The sequence below is a fragment of the Anguilla anguilla genome, chromosome 16, assembly GCF_013347855.1.
Source record: "Anguilla anguilla isolate fAngAng1 chromosome 16, fAngAng1.pri, whole genome shotgun sequence".
NCBI lineage: Eukaryota > Metazoa > Chordata > Actinopteri > Anguilliformes > Anguillidae > Anguilla > Anguilla anguilla.
The window spans coordinates 18,590,436-18,603,773 of record NC_049216.1 but is presented as its reverse complement, the minus strand read 5'-3'; the positions used below and the strand labels follow the sequence as shown (position 1 = coordinate 18,603,773).

The window sequence follows — 13,338 nt, the reverse complement described above, 5'->3', positions numbered from 1 at the left end:
ATTGCAGCCCGGGCTGCCCCTCTCCCAGCATGCCCTGCTCCCGCCGCTTCTTCTCCAGGGCCATATACGCCTGCGGCGCCCCTGTACCAGCGGTAGTGCGGTGTTTGATTGGCATGTGTGCGTACTCCTGTGGCGAGCACGTGCTCAGGGTGTTGGGTGTGCAGCAGCGAGCTCTCTAAGGTGGGGAGCCTGGCTGGTCCAGGATCGGAACGGTAGATTTTGGGCCTTTGCCCTCCCCTCGCCGGTGGTAGGTATTGCGGTTCAGGGTTAACTGCGCTGCCCCCCCCACCTGCACAGTTGGCGGTGTTTTAGCGCTGTGCTGTAGCGCTCCCCCGTCCTGCCAGCTCCTCTCTGTGCACCGCTTCTCATGTGTGGGAGTGGGAGGCGTGTTTACCGCCCCGCCCGTTTCATCTGCCTGGACACGAAACGCGGGGGGTCGCCGGGGGAGACGCCCCGCCCTCCTGAGGCTGGGTTTGGAGAGGCTGAAGTTAGGGTGAGTCACACTGATCACACGGCTGGACTACATCATGCCGTATTATAAGACCTGACATCACCTGACACCAGCGCAAGAAGCCGTCATCATGAAATCGCACATCTGTGTGTGACTAGTTTCGCTCTACTCTCTGCCGCTGGTTATGAAACTGCAGTGGGTCTGTGTGCGCTTTGACCCACAAGTATAAAACAATTCTGAAAATCCGGCATGCAAATAAAATGCAATTGCAATAATTTGGCACGATGCAGTGCAGAGATTTCTCCGCTCCCTTTTACCAAAGCTGGCAGATATACACAGCAGTACTAACATCAAAGCGATAATGTGCATTATTCTGCGAAACACATAATATTCAAAGGTAAAAGCTCTTTTGAAAGGCGGTGTTTGATGTTGTGTTGAGTAAGAGGACACCTTGCCCTCCGTGTCCCACTTGACCCCCGCCCGCCCGCCCGCCCGCCCGCCCGCCCTCGCCCGTCTGGCAGGGGGCGTAAGCCGAGGCGCCGCTGACGCAGTGTGTGTAAATTAAACGCGTCCCCCCCCCCCCATCTGACCTCCGCCTCTTTATTTTTCACCTCCAAATTAAAGAGCTGACGTCCTGCGTTGGAAATGGAGCGGTGTTTACGCGGAGGTGCGCTGGCGGACAGCTGATGGCGAGAAGCTGACACCTAATCCAGCTACCGTGCGCCGGGCTCAGCCGCGCAGCCTCCGCGCTCAGTTTAGCAGACAGTTTAACTGTCCCCGGGGGCCGGCCGCGGGGGGGGGGGCGGCCGCGGGGGGCTGCTTAAATTTGAAACCGTAATCCCCGCAGATGAATATTTGTGGAGGCCGGGGCGCATGCCGACGCCTGCAAGGTTGCTCCTCGGGCCGCGGGCCCCGTTTCACGCCGGAGCGTCCTTACTCACTTTCAGGGCATGCTCGGCGTGTATTATTAGACGCGTCTTCCTGTCAGTCATCGGGGGAAAAAAAAGGTTGGTGGGTGAAAAAATAAAGAGGTAACCAGTCTGAGTGGCTGTCTGCACGCTGTTTACCGGGGAGGGTAATTTTAAACCTGGGAGAGCACACATATTTAGCGTGGGGGGTTGGTCGTCCTTGCCATTTATCGGGACAAGACGTTTGAGAGCGGAGGGGGAGTCCCGGACTGAAAGGAGAGGAGAAACGGAGGAGAGAAGAAAACAGCCAAGGGAAAGCCCTGCCCAGCCCACCCTCGCCCAGCCCAGCCCAGCCCAAGGTAGCCCAGTGTAACCCAGCCCAGCGCGCAGAGACTCAGCCCAGCCCATCCCAGCGCAGCCCAGCCCAGCCCAGCCCAGCCCAGCGCGCAGAGACTCAGCCCCAGAGGAGGAGCCGGAGGCTGGCCGGGGCCGTCCTGGGGCCGGGCGGCGTGATGAAGGCAGAGCCTGAGGCTGTGGGCTGGGGTGCACTCCGTAAACCCTCCTACAGCTCCTGGAGGAGCAGGGCCGCCGGAGCAGAGCTCTGAAGAGGATCCCCGCGCCGCCGCTACCGCTACTCGCTGGACGAGCACCTCGCCCCCCTCACCCCCCCCAACCCCGCGCAGAGGGCACGCTTTCCCAGAGCGGCGGCCGCCCCCGAGACCCAGCCCTCCAAGATGAGCCGCTGGCTGAAGTGCACCTCCATGTACTTCGTAGGTATCGCCGCGGAACCGGGGCTGCGCTTAAACCGTCCTGGGGGAGCCCTCCCCCCCCCCCCACAGCCCCTGAACACTCGCGCTCGGCTGCTGGGCAACCCGCGGTGTGTGGGAACGCGTTCAAGCTGCCAGTGCGTCTGACTTACGGCTTTTCATAACTGCAAACAGGCTGGAAAGGAATGCTTGTGCTGAGTGGGGTTGTGCATGCTGGTACCTCCTGGACCTGAGCTCCCAGGGCTCGGACGCTGCTTTTCACTTGTTCTCAGGTTCCCTACTCTGCATGAAACGTTGTAGATTGATTCTGATTTTCCAGGTGTGCTTGTTTTAAGTAGGATTGCACTGACACAAGTTTGAATTCGTTTTCGTATTGCTGCTCGCGTCCTCCCGTTGTAAGACTGTGCTATTTGTCCTAGCCTGTAATCAAGTGTAGTTTGTGAAATCAAGAATTCTAGCTCAGCAAAGTTAAATACAGCTTATTACCACAAATTAAACAGTGCTCTAAGAACAGGTTTTCAGGCCTCGCTGTTTTCACATTAGTCACATAATTGTTTTGATTTGTTTTTTTTTTTTAATTTTTCATATTTGTATATATCCAATTCCCACCATAATTTGGAATGAACAATTATCTGCAATGTGTAGACTCCCATAGTTCTCCAAAATGTGTGGTATCACCAGCTGCGTCTTTTCACATCACAGACTACAGCTCATTGGAGGCAGAGGAAGTCCATGGGCACCCGATTGGCCAGAGGGGGCTGCTAGGTAGTGATGAAACAGTTGGCACTGGCCTGCTCTGGATTTGGTCCCAGTCTGTGGGGCTCATCACTGTGCCGTAGCATGCCGCCCTAACGGGCTCGTCCCTGCTGAGCGCGCTCTGTTCGCCCCGCATGCTCTGTGTTTTGATTGGCTCTTCCCATGTGCACTCTCCCAGAACACAGACTGGAACAAGTATGACGACCGGCTGATGAAAGCGGTGGAGCGCGGCGAGGTGGACAAGGTCGCCGCCGTCCTCAGCAAAAAGGGCGTGGTCCCTACCAAGCCGGACGTCGAGGGGCGCTCTGCGTGAGTACCCCACAAACGCACACCGCTCTGCCCCCCAAAACACGCACGCGCGCACACGCACACATGCACACGCACGCATGCACACGCATGCACACGCATGCACACACGCACACAGACACACACACGCACGCACACACAGACACACACACGCATGCACACACGCACCCGCATGCACGCACACACACACCCGCATGCACGCACGCACACACACACACGCGCACAGACACACACACACGTGCACACACACACACACACACACAAACACGCACACAGACACACACACACACGCACGCACACACAGACACACATGCACACACACACACGCACACGCGCACACACTCTCACCTTTAGCCCCCAACCCTACCTCCCCAAACCACCACTACCAAGCACACTCCATCCTAAGACCTTAATTTGATCTTTCAGATAAGGCCCCGGCATCCAGGGCAGCATGAGTGCTCGCGGGAATCACTCTGTCCGGAGTTTCATAAGACTTCAAATAAACCAAATTTCCACCAAGAGTCATTTGATGAAATGCAGCGGCTCCGCAGCGGGATTCTCAGACGTTGTAATTATTTCTGCTGTGACAGACAGCACCACTCACCTCTGCGTGGCTTGCAGGTTGAAATGGCATCTAGCGGTGTTATCTGATCGTTTGCCATGTCGTGGGATGCAGTCATTAACTTTTAGCTGAAATGAACATCCCTGGGGTTCTGTTTTTAATAATGTCATGTCCAAAAGGTCATGTTGCTCCACTCCCTCTCCCCTTTGCATTTTTGAGTTCACATTGTTAATGTGCTTCTCTCTGATTATCATTAGCCTGTGGGTAGATGCTGCAGCTTGCTGCCTAGTCCTGGGCCTTTGAATGCCTAAATGAATAACGCTGTAAATCCCCCCTTCTGAAGACATATGGAAGCAGTTGTGGTGTGTTATAAATGCGCTCGTGCAGTATTTGCGGAATTCGCCCTGCCTAAATTGTATATTCAGGTCGACTTGAAGGAAGTTGCTGCCAGAGCGTGTTCCGTATTTGGGAGTGACGAGCACGTTGCAGCGGGGGACTTACGGCCAGAGCAGCCTGGGGTGGCTTTTCTGGGCAGGAAGTGCTTCAGAGTCAGTAAAGCGATCTGTGCGCTTCCGCCCGGGGGAGGACGGGAGCCGGGCTTGACCACCGCCCCACGGGGGGAGCTGGCCTCGGCCTGCCGCGGCGAGGCGGGTGGTCGAGCTCGGGCTCGGGCGGGCTGTGTTTCTGGGACGAAAGCCAGGTAAACATCGCAGATCTGAACATCCTCACGGGTCACAGTGTGACCTCTCACATCACCCGTCTTCCACAAGACCAGAAGGTGGCAGTTTGACTGCGTATGATAGTAGAGTTTCACTCTGTTGGACGAGCTGAATTTGAGTCTTTGAGTGTTATTTTGAGTGTGCTTGTTGGTAGTAGCAGCAGTAGTAGTAGTATTTGGCAGTCAGCCTCCTCTTGGCCGTGGTTTTTGAAGGCTGCCATATGGTGATGTATTTTGGGGTCTGTTGTTTTGAAATCGGGAGTGAAACCTTTTGGGATTTAAAGAAGCTAGTTGTCTTGAAATCACACAAGCCTCATATCACGTTTTCAAGATAACCGGCCAGTTGCTGTATTGAGATCACAAGAGGCATGCACTGGATCAGATTTCAGCATTACCAAAGGATCATGTTCAAAATCACGGGATGCATTGTCTCAGGACGTTTAGAAAACACACACACACACACACACGCATGCTCACACATACACACACACACACACACATACACGTGAATGCTCATGCTCACTTTATATCTCACCTAACTTCTGTCCTTCCAGCCGCAAACCTTCCCTTGCATTATGGGTAATTTGGAGCAGCACATCACATTGCTCCTTATCAAAGTCTATCTTCTAAACAAAAGGACCAGGCTAGCCAGTGCTACAAGGCTGCATTTTGGGAATCGCTACTGTTGTCCAAAGGAATTCCATTTGGTTGCTGCACCATGCAGATAAATAGTGTGCTACGTCCTTAGTAACCTCAGCCGCGTGTTGCTTTTAGAGGGTATCTGTAAATGCATCATCATTGTGAGGAGGATGTGATCATCACATAACACTGTCAGGCTATTTTGCTTGTCATAGGTGTGGAATGTGCTACACCGAGCTTTAGCTGTCAGTGCTTGCCTGTCCCATCCATCACTGTTGTGCTGGTTCTGTTGGAGGGCACGTCTTCCACGTTATTTAGTAAAGGACAGGACAGGACCTTCCTTGTATGATTTCCTTGTATAATAATAATAATAATAATATAATAATAATAATTTTTCAGAATTACCTATAAATGTTCTAAATTCTCAGAAATGTGTTCTAGTATTTTGTGATCTAAGCCAGTACTATGTGAATGACCAAAATAAGGAAACCTGCTATATAGATAACCTTCTGCCAGTGTTGTAAGCCTTGTTATGTCTACTTGCGATATAAACACTGCAAAAAGAATATTTGTTTTTGAGATTATTGATTCATCAGAACTTCTAAAATACGGATAGTTCACTTCAAAGTAAGTCTCAGCTGGCCTACAATCAGGATTTTCTCGGCAGTTTATTTTGTATCTAATTATTTACTTTTCAGTGGCATTGAATTTGGTAGATTTGGGCAGAAGTAGCTGGGGAACTCTTTAGCATGCCGGTGCGTTTCGGCTGCAGATTTGGACAGAAGTAGCTGGGGGACTCTTTAGCATGCCGGTGCGTTTCGGCTGCAGATTTGGGCAGAAGTAGCTGGGGAACTCTTTAGCATGCCGGTGCGTTTCAGCTGCAGATTTGGGCAGAAGTAGCTGGGGAACTCTTTAGCATGCCGGTGCGTTTCAGCTGCAGATTTGGGCAGAAGTAGCTGGGGAACTCTTTAGCATGCCGGTGCGTTTCGGCTGCAGATTTGGGCAGAAGTAGCTGGGAACTCTTTAGCATGCCGGTGCGTTTCGGCTGCAGATTTGGGCAGAAGTAGCTGGGAACTCTTTAGCATGCCGGTGCGTTTCAGCTGCAGATTTGGGCAGAAGTAGCTGGGGAACTCTTTAGCATGCCGGTGCGTTTCAGCTGCAGATTTGTCTGGCCCCCGTTTGAACGGGTCGGATTGCGGGAGCTGGCCTGCTGGGTATTTTCAGCTTGTATGCGAGACGTTGTTGCCATACACAGGGAGCAGGGTTTGCCCCGTAATAAGGCGATGGAATCTCTCGGGACTAAATCAAGCGCACTCACCGCCGTCAGAGCGAGGGTCTCGCGCTCCCGCTACGTTATTATGGCGCGTACTATATGGAACGCATAGCTACTATAGCTGTGGCTTCGCCCTGCCCGTATGCCTTCTGCTATGGCCAAACAACCTAAGTGTGTACTGCAGATTCTTTCACATGAGTTTGCTAGTAAGGGGTAAAGAAGAAAAAGCCTGCTGTTCTAAATACCTTGCTGACAGTAGCAGATCATTTTCAAAATCTGGCTGCAAATTCTCTGTTGTCCACCTCTCGTACTTCATCTGTGCAAATTGATCTTTTGCATTGTGTTTATTTTTGGCCGGCATGCCTCAGGTGGAGGCTGGGTTGCTTGTTGGGGGGTGGGGGAGGGGGGGGGGTGTCTTTATCAGTATATCCAGTCTCCCAAGTAGGGAGTTTTATAATAAAGGTTTTACTTCTTGTGGTGTTCTTCTTAATGAAAATATTTAATCTGCTGAAGTGCTAGAGAGGTCCAGCTGGGCAAACAGCACATTTATCTTGAATAACTGCTTCACCTGTGGGCAAATCTCTTAGCCAGGGAAAGATTAACACAAAGGATAAGCAAACCAGAGAAGCACTCGGCAAGAATAACCTTCAAGATAATACTGTGCATGAGTCCACACTTATGTGTGTCCATTTTCCTCTTCATAGCTGACGTCCAGTTTTTAAAGTGAAAAAAGATTTTCATTTCGTTTCATTTTAAAACTCAAAATGAGTGGAGGTCATTTGTGTTCCATACTGAACAATTTAATCCATACTAAAGCCCAAATCCAGCAGGTCTTCACATTTGTGGGTGGCTGTGTGTAGGTGCTTTCCATTTCGTTTGCATGGCGTGTCCTCGGGGCTGTGTGTGAAAGCGTAGGTCTGGGAGCCGCAGCGTGGAGAGTGGCAGGGTGAGGCTGGAAGCCTCGGGGCTGTGTGTAGAAGTGCAGGTCTGGGAGCCACGGTGTGGAGAGTGGCAGGGTGAGGCTGGAAGCCTCGGGGCTGTGTGTAGAAGTGCAGGTCTGGGAGCCGCAGCGTGGAGAGTGGCAGGGTGAGGCTGGAAGCCTCAGGGCTGTGTGTGAAAGCGTAGGTCTGGGAGCCGCAGCGTGGAGAGTGGCAGGGTGAGGCTGGAAGCCTCGGGGCTGTGTGTAGAAGTGCAGGTCTGGGAGCCGCGGTGTGGAGAGTGGCAGGGTGAGGCTGGAAGCCTCGGGGCTGTGTGTAGAAGTGCAGGTCTGGGAGCCGCAGGTTTGCTGTGGTGTGGAGAGTGGCAGGGAAGCCTCGGGGCTGTGTAATGGAGCTGTGTCCAGTGTCAGCGCACAGCTAATGACCGTGGAAGCGCTCCTGGAATGTCTGTCCTTTCCATTCAGGTGTACCCTGGGAAACGCTGTGGTTCACATGGAGACGGAATGCAGTTTTTCACATTGGTAAAGATGGCCTCATTACCTGGGTTAGCAGTGTCCCAGCAGCTGTTGAATGGAAAAGAGGTGAAATAAACACATTCTTGTTGTCGTACGCATATAGTGCCTGTACCAGCATCATGCGCATTTGTCTGTAAACGTTGAGTTAAATGCAAGAAATGACTGATCACTAACATGAACTTCAGTGTTGGCTTACATGCCTAAAAATTTTTACAGGTGAAAATGTACCAATTCTTAAGAATGTCTTTCACCTTCCTGTTACCCATCTGGTGAAACCCCTCTACAAAAATTGCAGCTGGAATTACATTAAAAATGGAATAAATTGCACCACTGAAGAACAGTTTTGATTGCTGTGGATATACAGTAATTCCTGTTTTGCTTCATAATGCTGCTGGAGAAGGGATTTTCAGGGCATGTCATACGGCTTCTCAAGTGCAGAAAGCTACGCTAGTCTCAATTTCATGTGCAGAAATGAAGGAAGAGGTTTATTTTTAGATATGATGTGATGAATGTGGTCTGACCCTTTAAGCCTCCATCAGGAGGGTAGTGCGTATTATACCATAGTTCTTACACCTCAACATCAAAGGTATAGTTTCTTTTGTCGATTGTAGTTTATGTAGCTGCCTATGCCAAGGTGAGCCTGTGCGGGCTTCCTCAACAGGAGCACTGCAACAGATCTGATGACCTTTTCCCATAGTGTGATTTGACAGCTCCACCCTATCTGCTGATTGGACGGTTCTGCCCTTTTGTTTGATACTGTTTGATTGGATTTCTCCGTATTGTTGTTTGATTCATCTGCCCTGCCACTTTGTTGGTTTGGGCTGTCTCTGCCATATCACTTCATTAAACAGCTCTGTCCTACTGTTCAGACTCGGAAGGAGATTGCAGAGATGGCTCTGGCGACGCTGTTGACCTTTACTCAGTTCTTATTTCTCTGCCAGCAGCGGTACCACCCAATACCCTTCTCATGTCAAAGTGCTGAAGTACTTGGATGGGATACTTCCTGCCTGGAAGAGGTGTTGATGGGCCGTTAGGGACCCAAAAAATTACCTCTGGACCCAGAAATAAAATTTTATGTCCCAGTGCAGTAATGGGCGTACTGTGATGTAGATGTCATCCAACGGCACACTCAACCTGATTTGAGGACCAGGTTCTCCATGGTCTTCGTAGTTTTGTGCAGAGTTACTGCACACAGTAGCGGTTTTAAACAAATTGTCCTGTTCCTATTAATCTCTACATCACCCCCCTTTCAACCTGTAGCAACACAATCCCACAATCCCTTGCATTTTGTACCCACTTTCCTCCCCAGGTCATCACTGCAGATGAGAACTGGGATCTTGATGGATCTACCTGGTTAAGTGGTCTTGCCGTGACTGGTTTTTCATTTTTGGTCTTGGATTAGGAGATGTTGCTGCCAATATGCAAATTGTGAAGCTGATTGTGCCCCTCCACCCCCATCCCTCTCCCTTCTGTGTGTCCAGCTTCCACCTCGCTGCTGCTAGAGGACACCTGGACTGTCTCAACCTCATCCTGGGTCACAGTGTTGATGTCACTGCTACTGAGGCCACCGGTAAGAAAGAGACCCTGAGACCACTGCTGACTGAGAGACTGAGCTCTCAGAGCACTGAGACCACCGCTGACTGAGAGACTGAGCTCTCAGAGCACTGAGACCACCGCTAGCACAGAGAGACTGAGCTCTCAGAGCACTGAGACCACCGCTAGCACAGAGAGACTGAGCTCTCAGCCCTGAGACCACCGCTAGCACAGAGAGACTGAGCTCTCAGCCCTGAGACCACCGCTAGCACAGAGAGACTGAGCTCACATTATTACGCTGCTTGAACCCTGAGGCCAACAGAGCCACTGAAACCACCTTTGGCACATGCGTGGCAGTCACATTATTGTACCATCAGAGCCAGTAAGATTACTGTTCAGACTTACTGAACTTGCAGAGGAGAGTGGAATTATTCAAGAGCTGATCACAGGAGCACAGAGGCCAAAGCTGCATAAGATCGATGATCCCAGGTTCCCGTCATGTTGGACCTGCTGCAGAGTGGAAAAAGCTCCAGTACTTAACCACCCATCTGTGACTCTTTGCACATCCAGCACTAAGAAACCATGTAGGCCAGAACTGTGTTGTGTAATTACAGGTGCACTGTATTCCTGGCCGTGAGTGTTGCTCAGGTCATGGTATTGATTCCAGCTAAGCCGGCAGGGTCACGTCATGCCTTTTAAAACACTCCTTTTAAAGCAAGCTGTCTGTTTATTAACATGTCTAAAGAGCAGCATGTAATTACACCGACTGATTCAGCCTGCCTGCTTGTGCTCTTCACAACACCACTGCAAGAAGGAATATTAAATGCACTTATATGCAATTATAATGTAACATTTTTCTCATATACTGAATCATCTCATCTTTTTTGACAGGTAAAAATGCTCTACACTTGGCTGCGAGGAATGGGCACTCTCTCTGTGTGCAGAAACTTCTGCAGGTATAGTCCAAAAAAGCATTGTGAACACGTTATTCAGTCCTGCTTTTTATGGCTAGGTATGTGCACGAAGACATAGAAATATAACAGAGTACTAAGGAATTGATGTTGAAATAATGAAGGTGTCAGACACAATTCACCATGTCAGACATCCAGGAGAGCTCGGCTTTGTTGGCCCTTCAGCCGGAGCGACATGGCTGATTTGATGATTTGATGTCCACTCATTTCAGTCTGCTGCTCTCCAGTGAGCTTGTCCCCGCCTGCAATCTGACCGTGACGGCGTAGGTCTCTGCCAGTCAGAGGGAGGGCGAGTCTTGGCCCCATTCGATACCTGACTGTTACTTGGGCAGCGTGCCCCATTTTGAAGGGCCTATGAGGGTGGGCGCAGTGGGGGGTGGGGTGACACAACCCCCCTACGATGTCACTGTGGACACCCTTGGCTCCCTTCATCCTCTCATTCCGGCAGGCTGACTCCCGAAGGTTTCGGGTTTCCCTGCCCCCAGTTATCTGCCGGTCATCTGAGCGCGGCCGGTTTGGGACCCTGTTGCTGGAGAGAGGAGGGTTTTTATAGGGGCCCTGGGGCCCAGGGGCTGGGGGAGCCTGGCCCCGAGCCCTGAGAACTTTCAGCGCCATAACGCAACGTCTGGCCCATGCTGGTGCCGGCCAGCCGGACACTTCTGCCGTATCATAGCAACTGCTTACCCCATTCTTGACCTAGTTGCAGCCCCCCCCCCCCCCCCCCCATCCCCCAGATTCTGCAAGTAGACAACATTTTCTGTCTCAGTTAAAAACCGCTCTGGTCATGCCAATTTTATTTAAATGTAACAAATTTAATGTTTAACAACAACTGGGGGTTATTTGCGTTATGCTGTGCAGGTAGGTGAAAGGACCCAATGCTGGGATACTCTGTTACATCTCAGGTAAAAGAATTTGAAGAATATAAAGGGCGATACATTCTCTTCCTATCGGGTGAAGCATTGTGTGAGGATTATGGACCAGGTGGGAGTTTTTGGTGCTTTCAGGCTCTGATATTGGTGCATTCACTTGAACAGCCATTGCAGGACCATACGTAAGCTCAGGGAAATATGAGCGGCTGGGTCCTGCTGGGTGTTAGTCTGCATGTGTGCTGATGTTGCTCTGTCCTCCTGCAGCACAACTGCCCAGTGGGGAATGTAGACCTGCAGGGCAGGACCGCGCTGCACGATGCAGGTGAGCTGCTCTTCTCCGAGACATGCACCCAAGTCACAGTCACATGCACATATGCAAGTCAGTCACACACACGTACTCCAGTCACAGCCTCACGCACGTACTCAAGTCAGAGTGGCACATACCCACCCAGGTCGCAGTCACGTGGACGTACCCAAGTTAGACACGCTCATGTACTCAAGTCAGTCACACGCACGTACTCCAGTCACAGCCTCACGCACGTACTCAAGTCACAGTGGCAGATACCCACCCAGGTCGCAGTCACGTGGACATACCCAAGTTAGACACGCTCATGTACTCAAGTCAGCCTCACGCACGTACTCCAGTCACAGCCTCGCGCTCGTACTCCAGTCTCAGCCTCACGCACGTACTCCAGTCTCAGCCTCACGCACGTACTCCAGTCACAGCCTCACGCACGTACTCAAGGCACAGTGGCAGATACCCACCCAGGTCGCAGTCACGTGGACATACCCAAGTTAGACACGCTCATGTACTCAAGTCAGTCACACGCACGTACTCCAGTCACAGTGGCAGATACCCACCCAGGTCGCAGTCACGTGGACATACCCAAGTTAGACATGCATGTATTCCAGTCAGTCACACACACGTACTAGAGTCACGGTCACCCGCATGTATTAAGGTCACACTCACATGCATATATACAAGTCACAGACACACGCACGCACCCAAGTCACAGACACACGGACGCACCCAAGTCACAGACACACGGACGCACCCAAGTCACAGACACACGCACGCACCCAAGTCACAGACACACGCACGCACCCAAGTCACAGACACACGCACCACCCAAGTCAAAGACACGCGCACGCACCCAAGTCACAGACACACGCACGCACCCAAGTCACAGACACACGCACCACCCAAGTCACAGACACACGCACCACCCAAGTCACAGACACACGCACCACCCAAGTCACAGACACACGCACGCACCCAAGTCACAGACACACGCACATACCCAAGTCACAGACAAACGCATGCACCCAAGTCACAGACACACACACACACACACACAAGTCACAGACACACGCACGCACCCAAGTCACAGACACACGCACACACCCAAGTCACAGACACACGCACACACCCAAGTCACAGACACACACAGACACACACCCAAGTCAAAGTCATGCGCAGGAGTTGCTTGTGCATTGTCACTTTTTAACAGTCGCTGTTTGTCTCATTTCTTTTACTTGGGGATTATGTTTAGATCACTTGTCGATTAAATCTACATAACACCTCAGTCATGTTTATCTTTTGTATTGACCAGGTTGCGGTTGCATTCTGGTTGCATTCGGGAAAATGTATTGGCATTTGCGAGTTACATGCCAATCACACTTTGATTACAATTTTGATTACATGTGGACCACATTTAGATTGTGTATTGATTATATGCTTATCACTTTGGGTGCATGCTGATAAGTGTTGTCACCGTCAACCTTGTCCTAACTTGTACTGTGGGTATTATATGTATTTCTTTTGATTGGATATCTTTTCCATAAGAAGCTTATGAAAGTAGCCCCAAAACCCGCTGAATCTTTGCAGCGCTTACTCAGTGTGCCAAAATGGCTGCACTTCATCGGGAGTCATTTTATGAAAATAGTGCACTCGAGCCATGTTCAGTGGTTACATTTTTATCCCAATTTTTTGCATTCTATACACTTGGATGAGTGGTGTATGGCCCATTACAGGCTGTACAAGGAAGTATGTGCTTTATTATGAGCCCTGAGGGAGTGGGCAGGAACAGTGCCTGAGATGATGCAAAGCCTCTTGTCTGTTCCAACGGCAG

The 13,338-nt window shown here is 51.0% G+C and overlaps 1 protein-coding gene across 3 annotated transcripts in view; it reads left to right on the top strand.

Moving 5' to 3' along the window:
• Positions 1-13,338, top strand: part of LOC118215510 (uveal autoantigen with coiled-coil domains and ankyrin repeats protein-like) — a 54,203-nt gene that overhangs the window by 22,603 nt on the left and 18,262 nt on the right. For 2 of the 3 annotated variants that reach the window (XM_035396392.1, XM_035396391.1), the window contains exons 2-5: positions 3,061-3,191; positions 9,315-9,403; positions 10,258-10,322; positions 11,471-11,528. In XM_035396392.1, the coding sequence (XP_035252283.1) occupies positions 3,061-3,191; positions 9,315-9,403; positions 10,258-10,322; positions 11,471-11,528 (343 nt within the window). Of the gene's footprint in view, positions 1-1,800; positions 2,130-3,060; positions 3,192-9,314; positions 9,404-10,257; positions 10,323-11,470; positions 11,529-13,338 lie in introns of those variants that run through there. The other variant, XM_035396393.1, reaches the window with a different exon arrangement.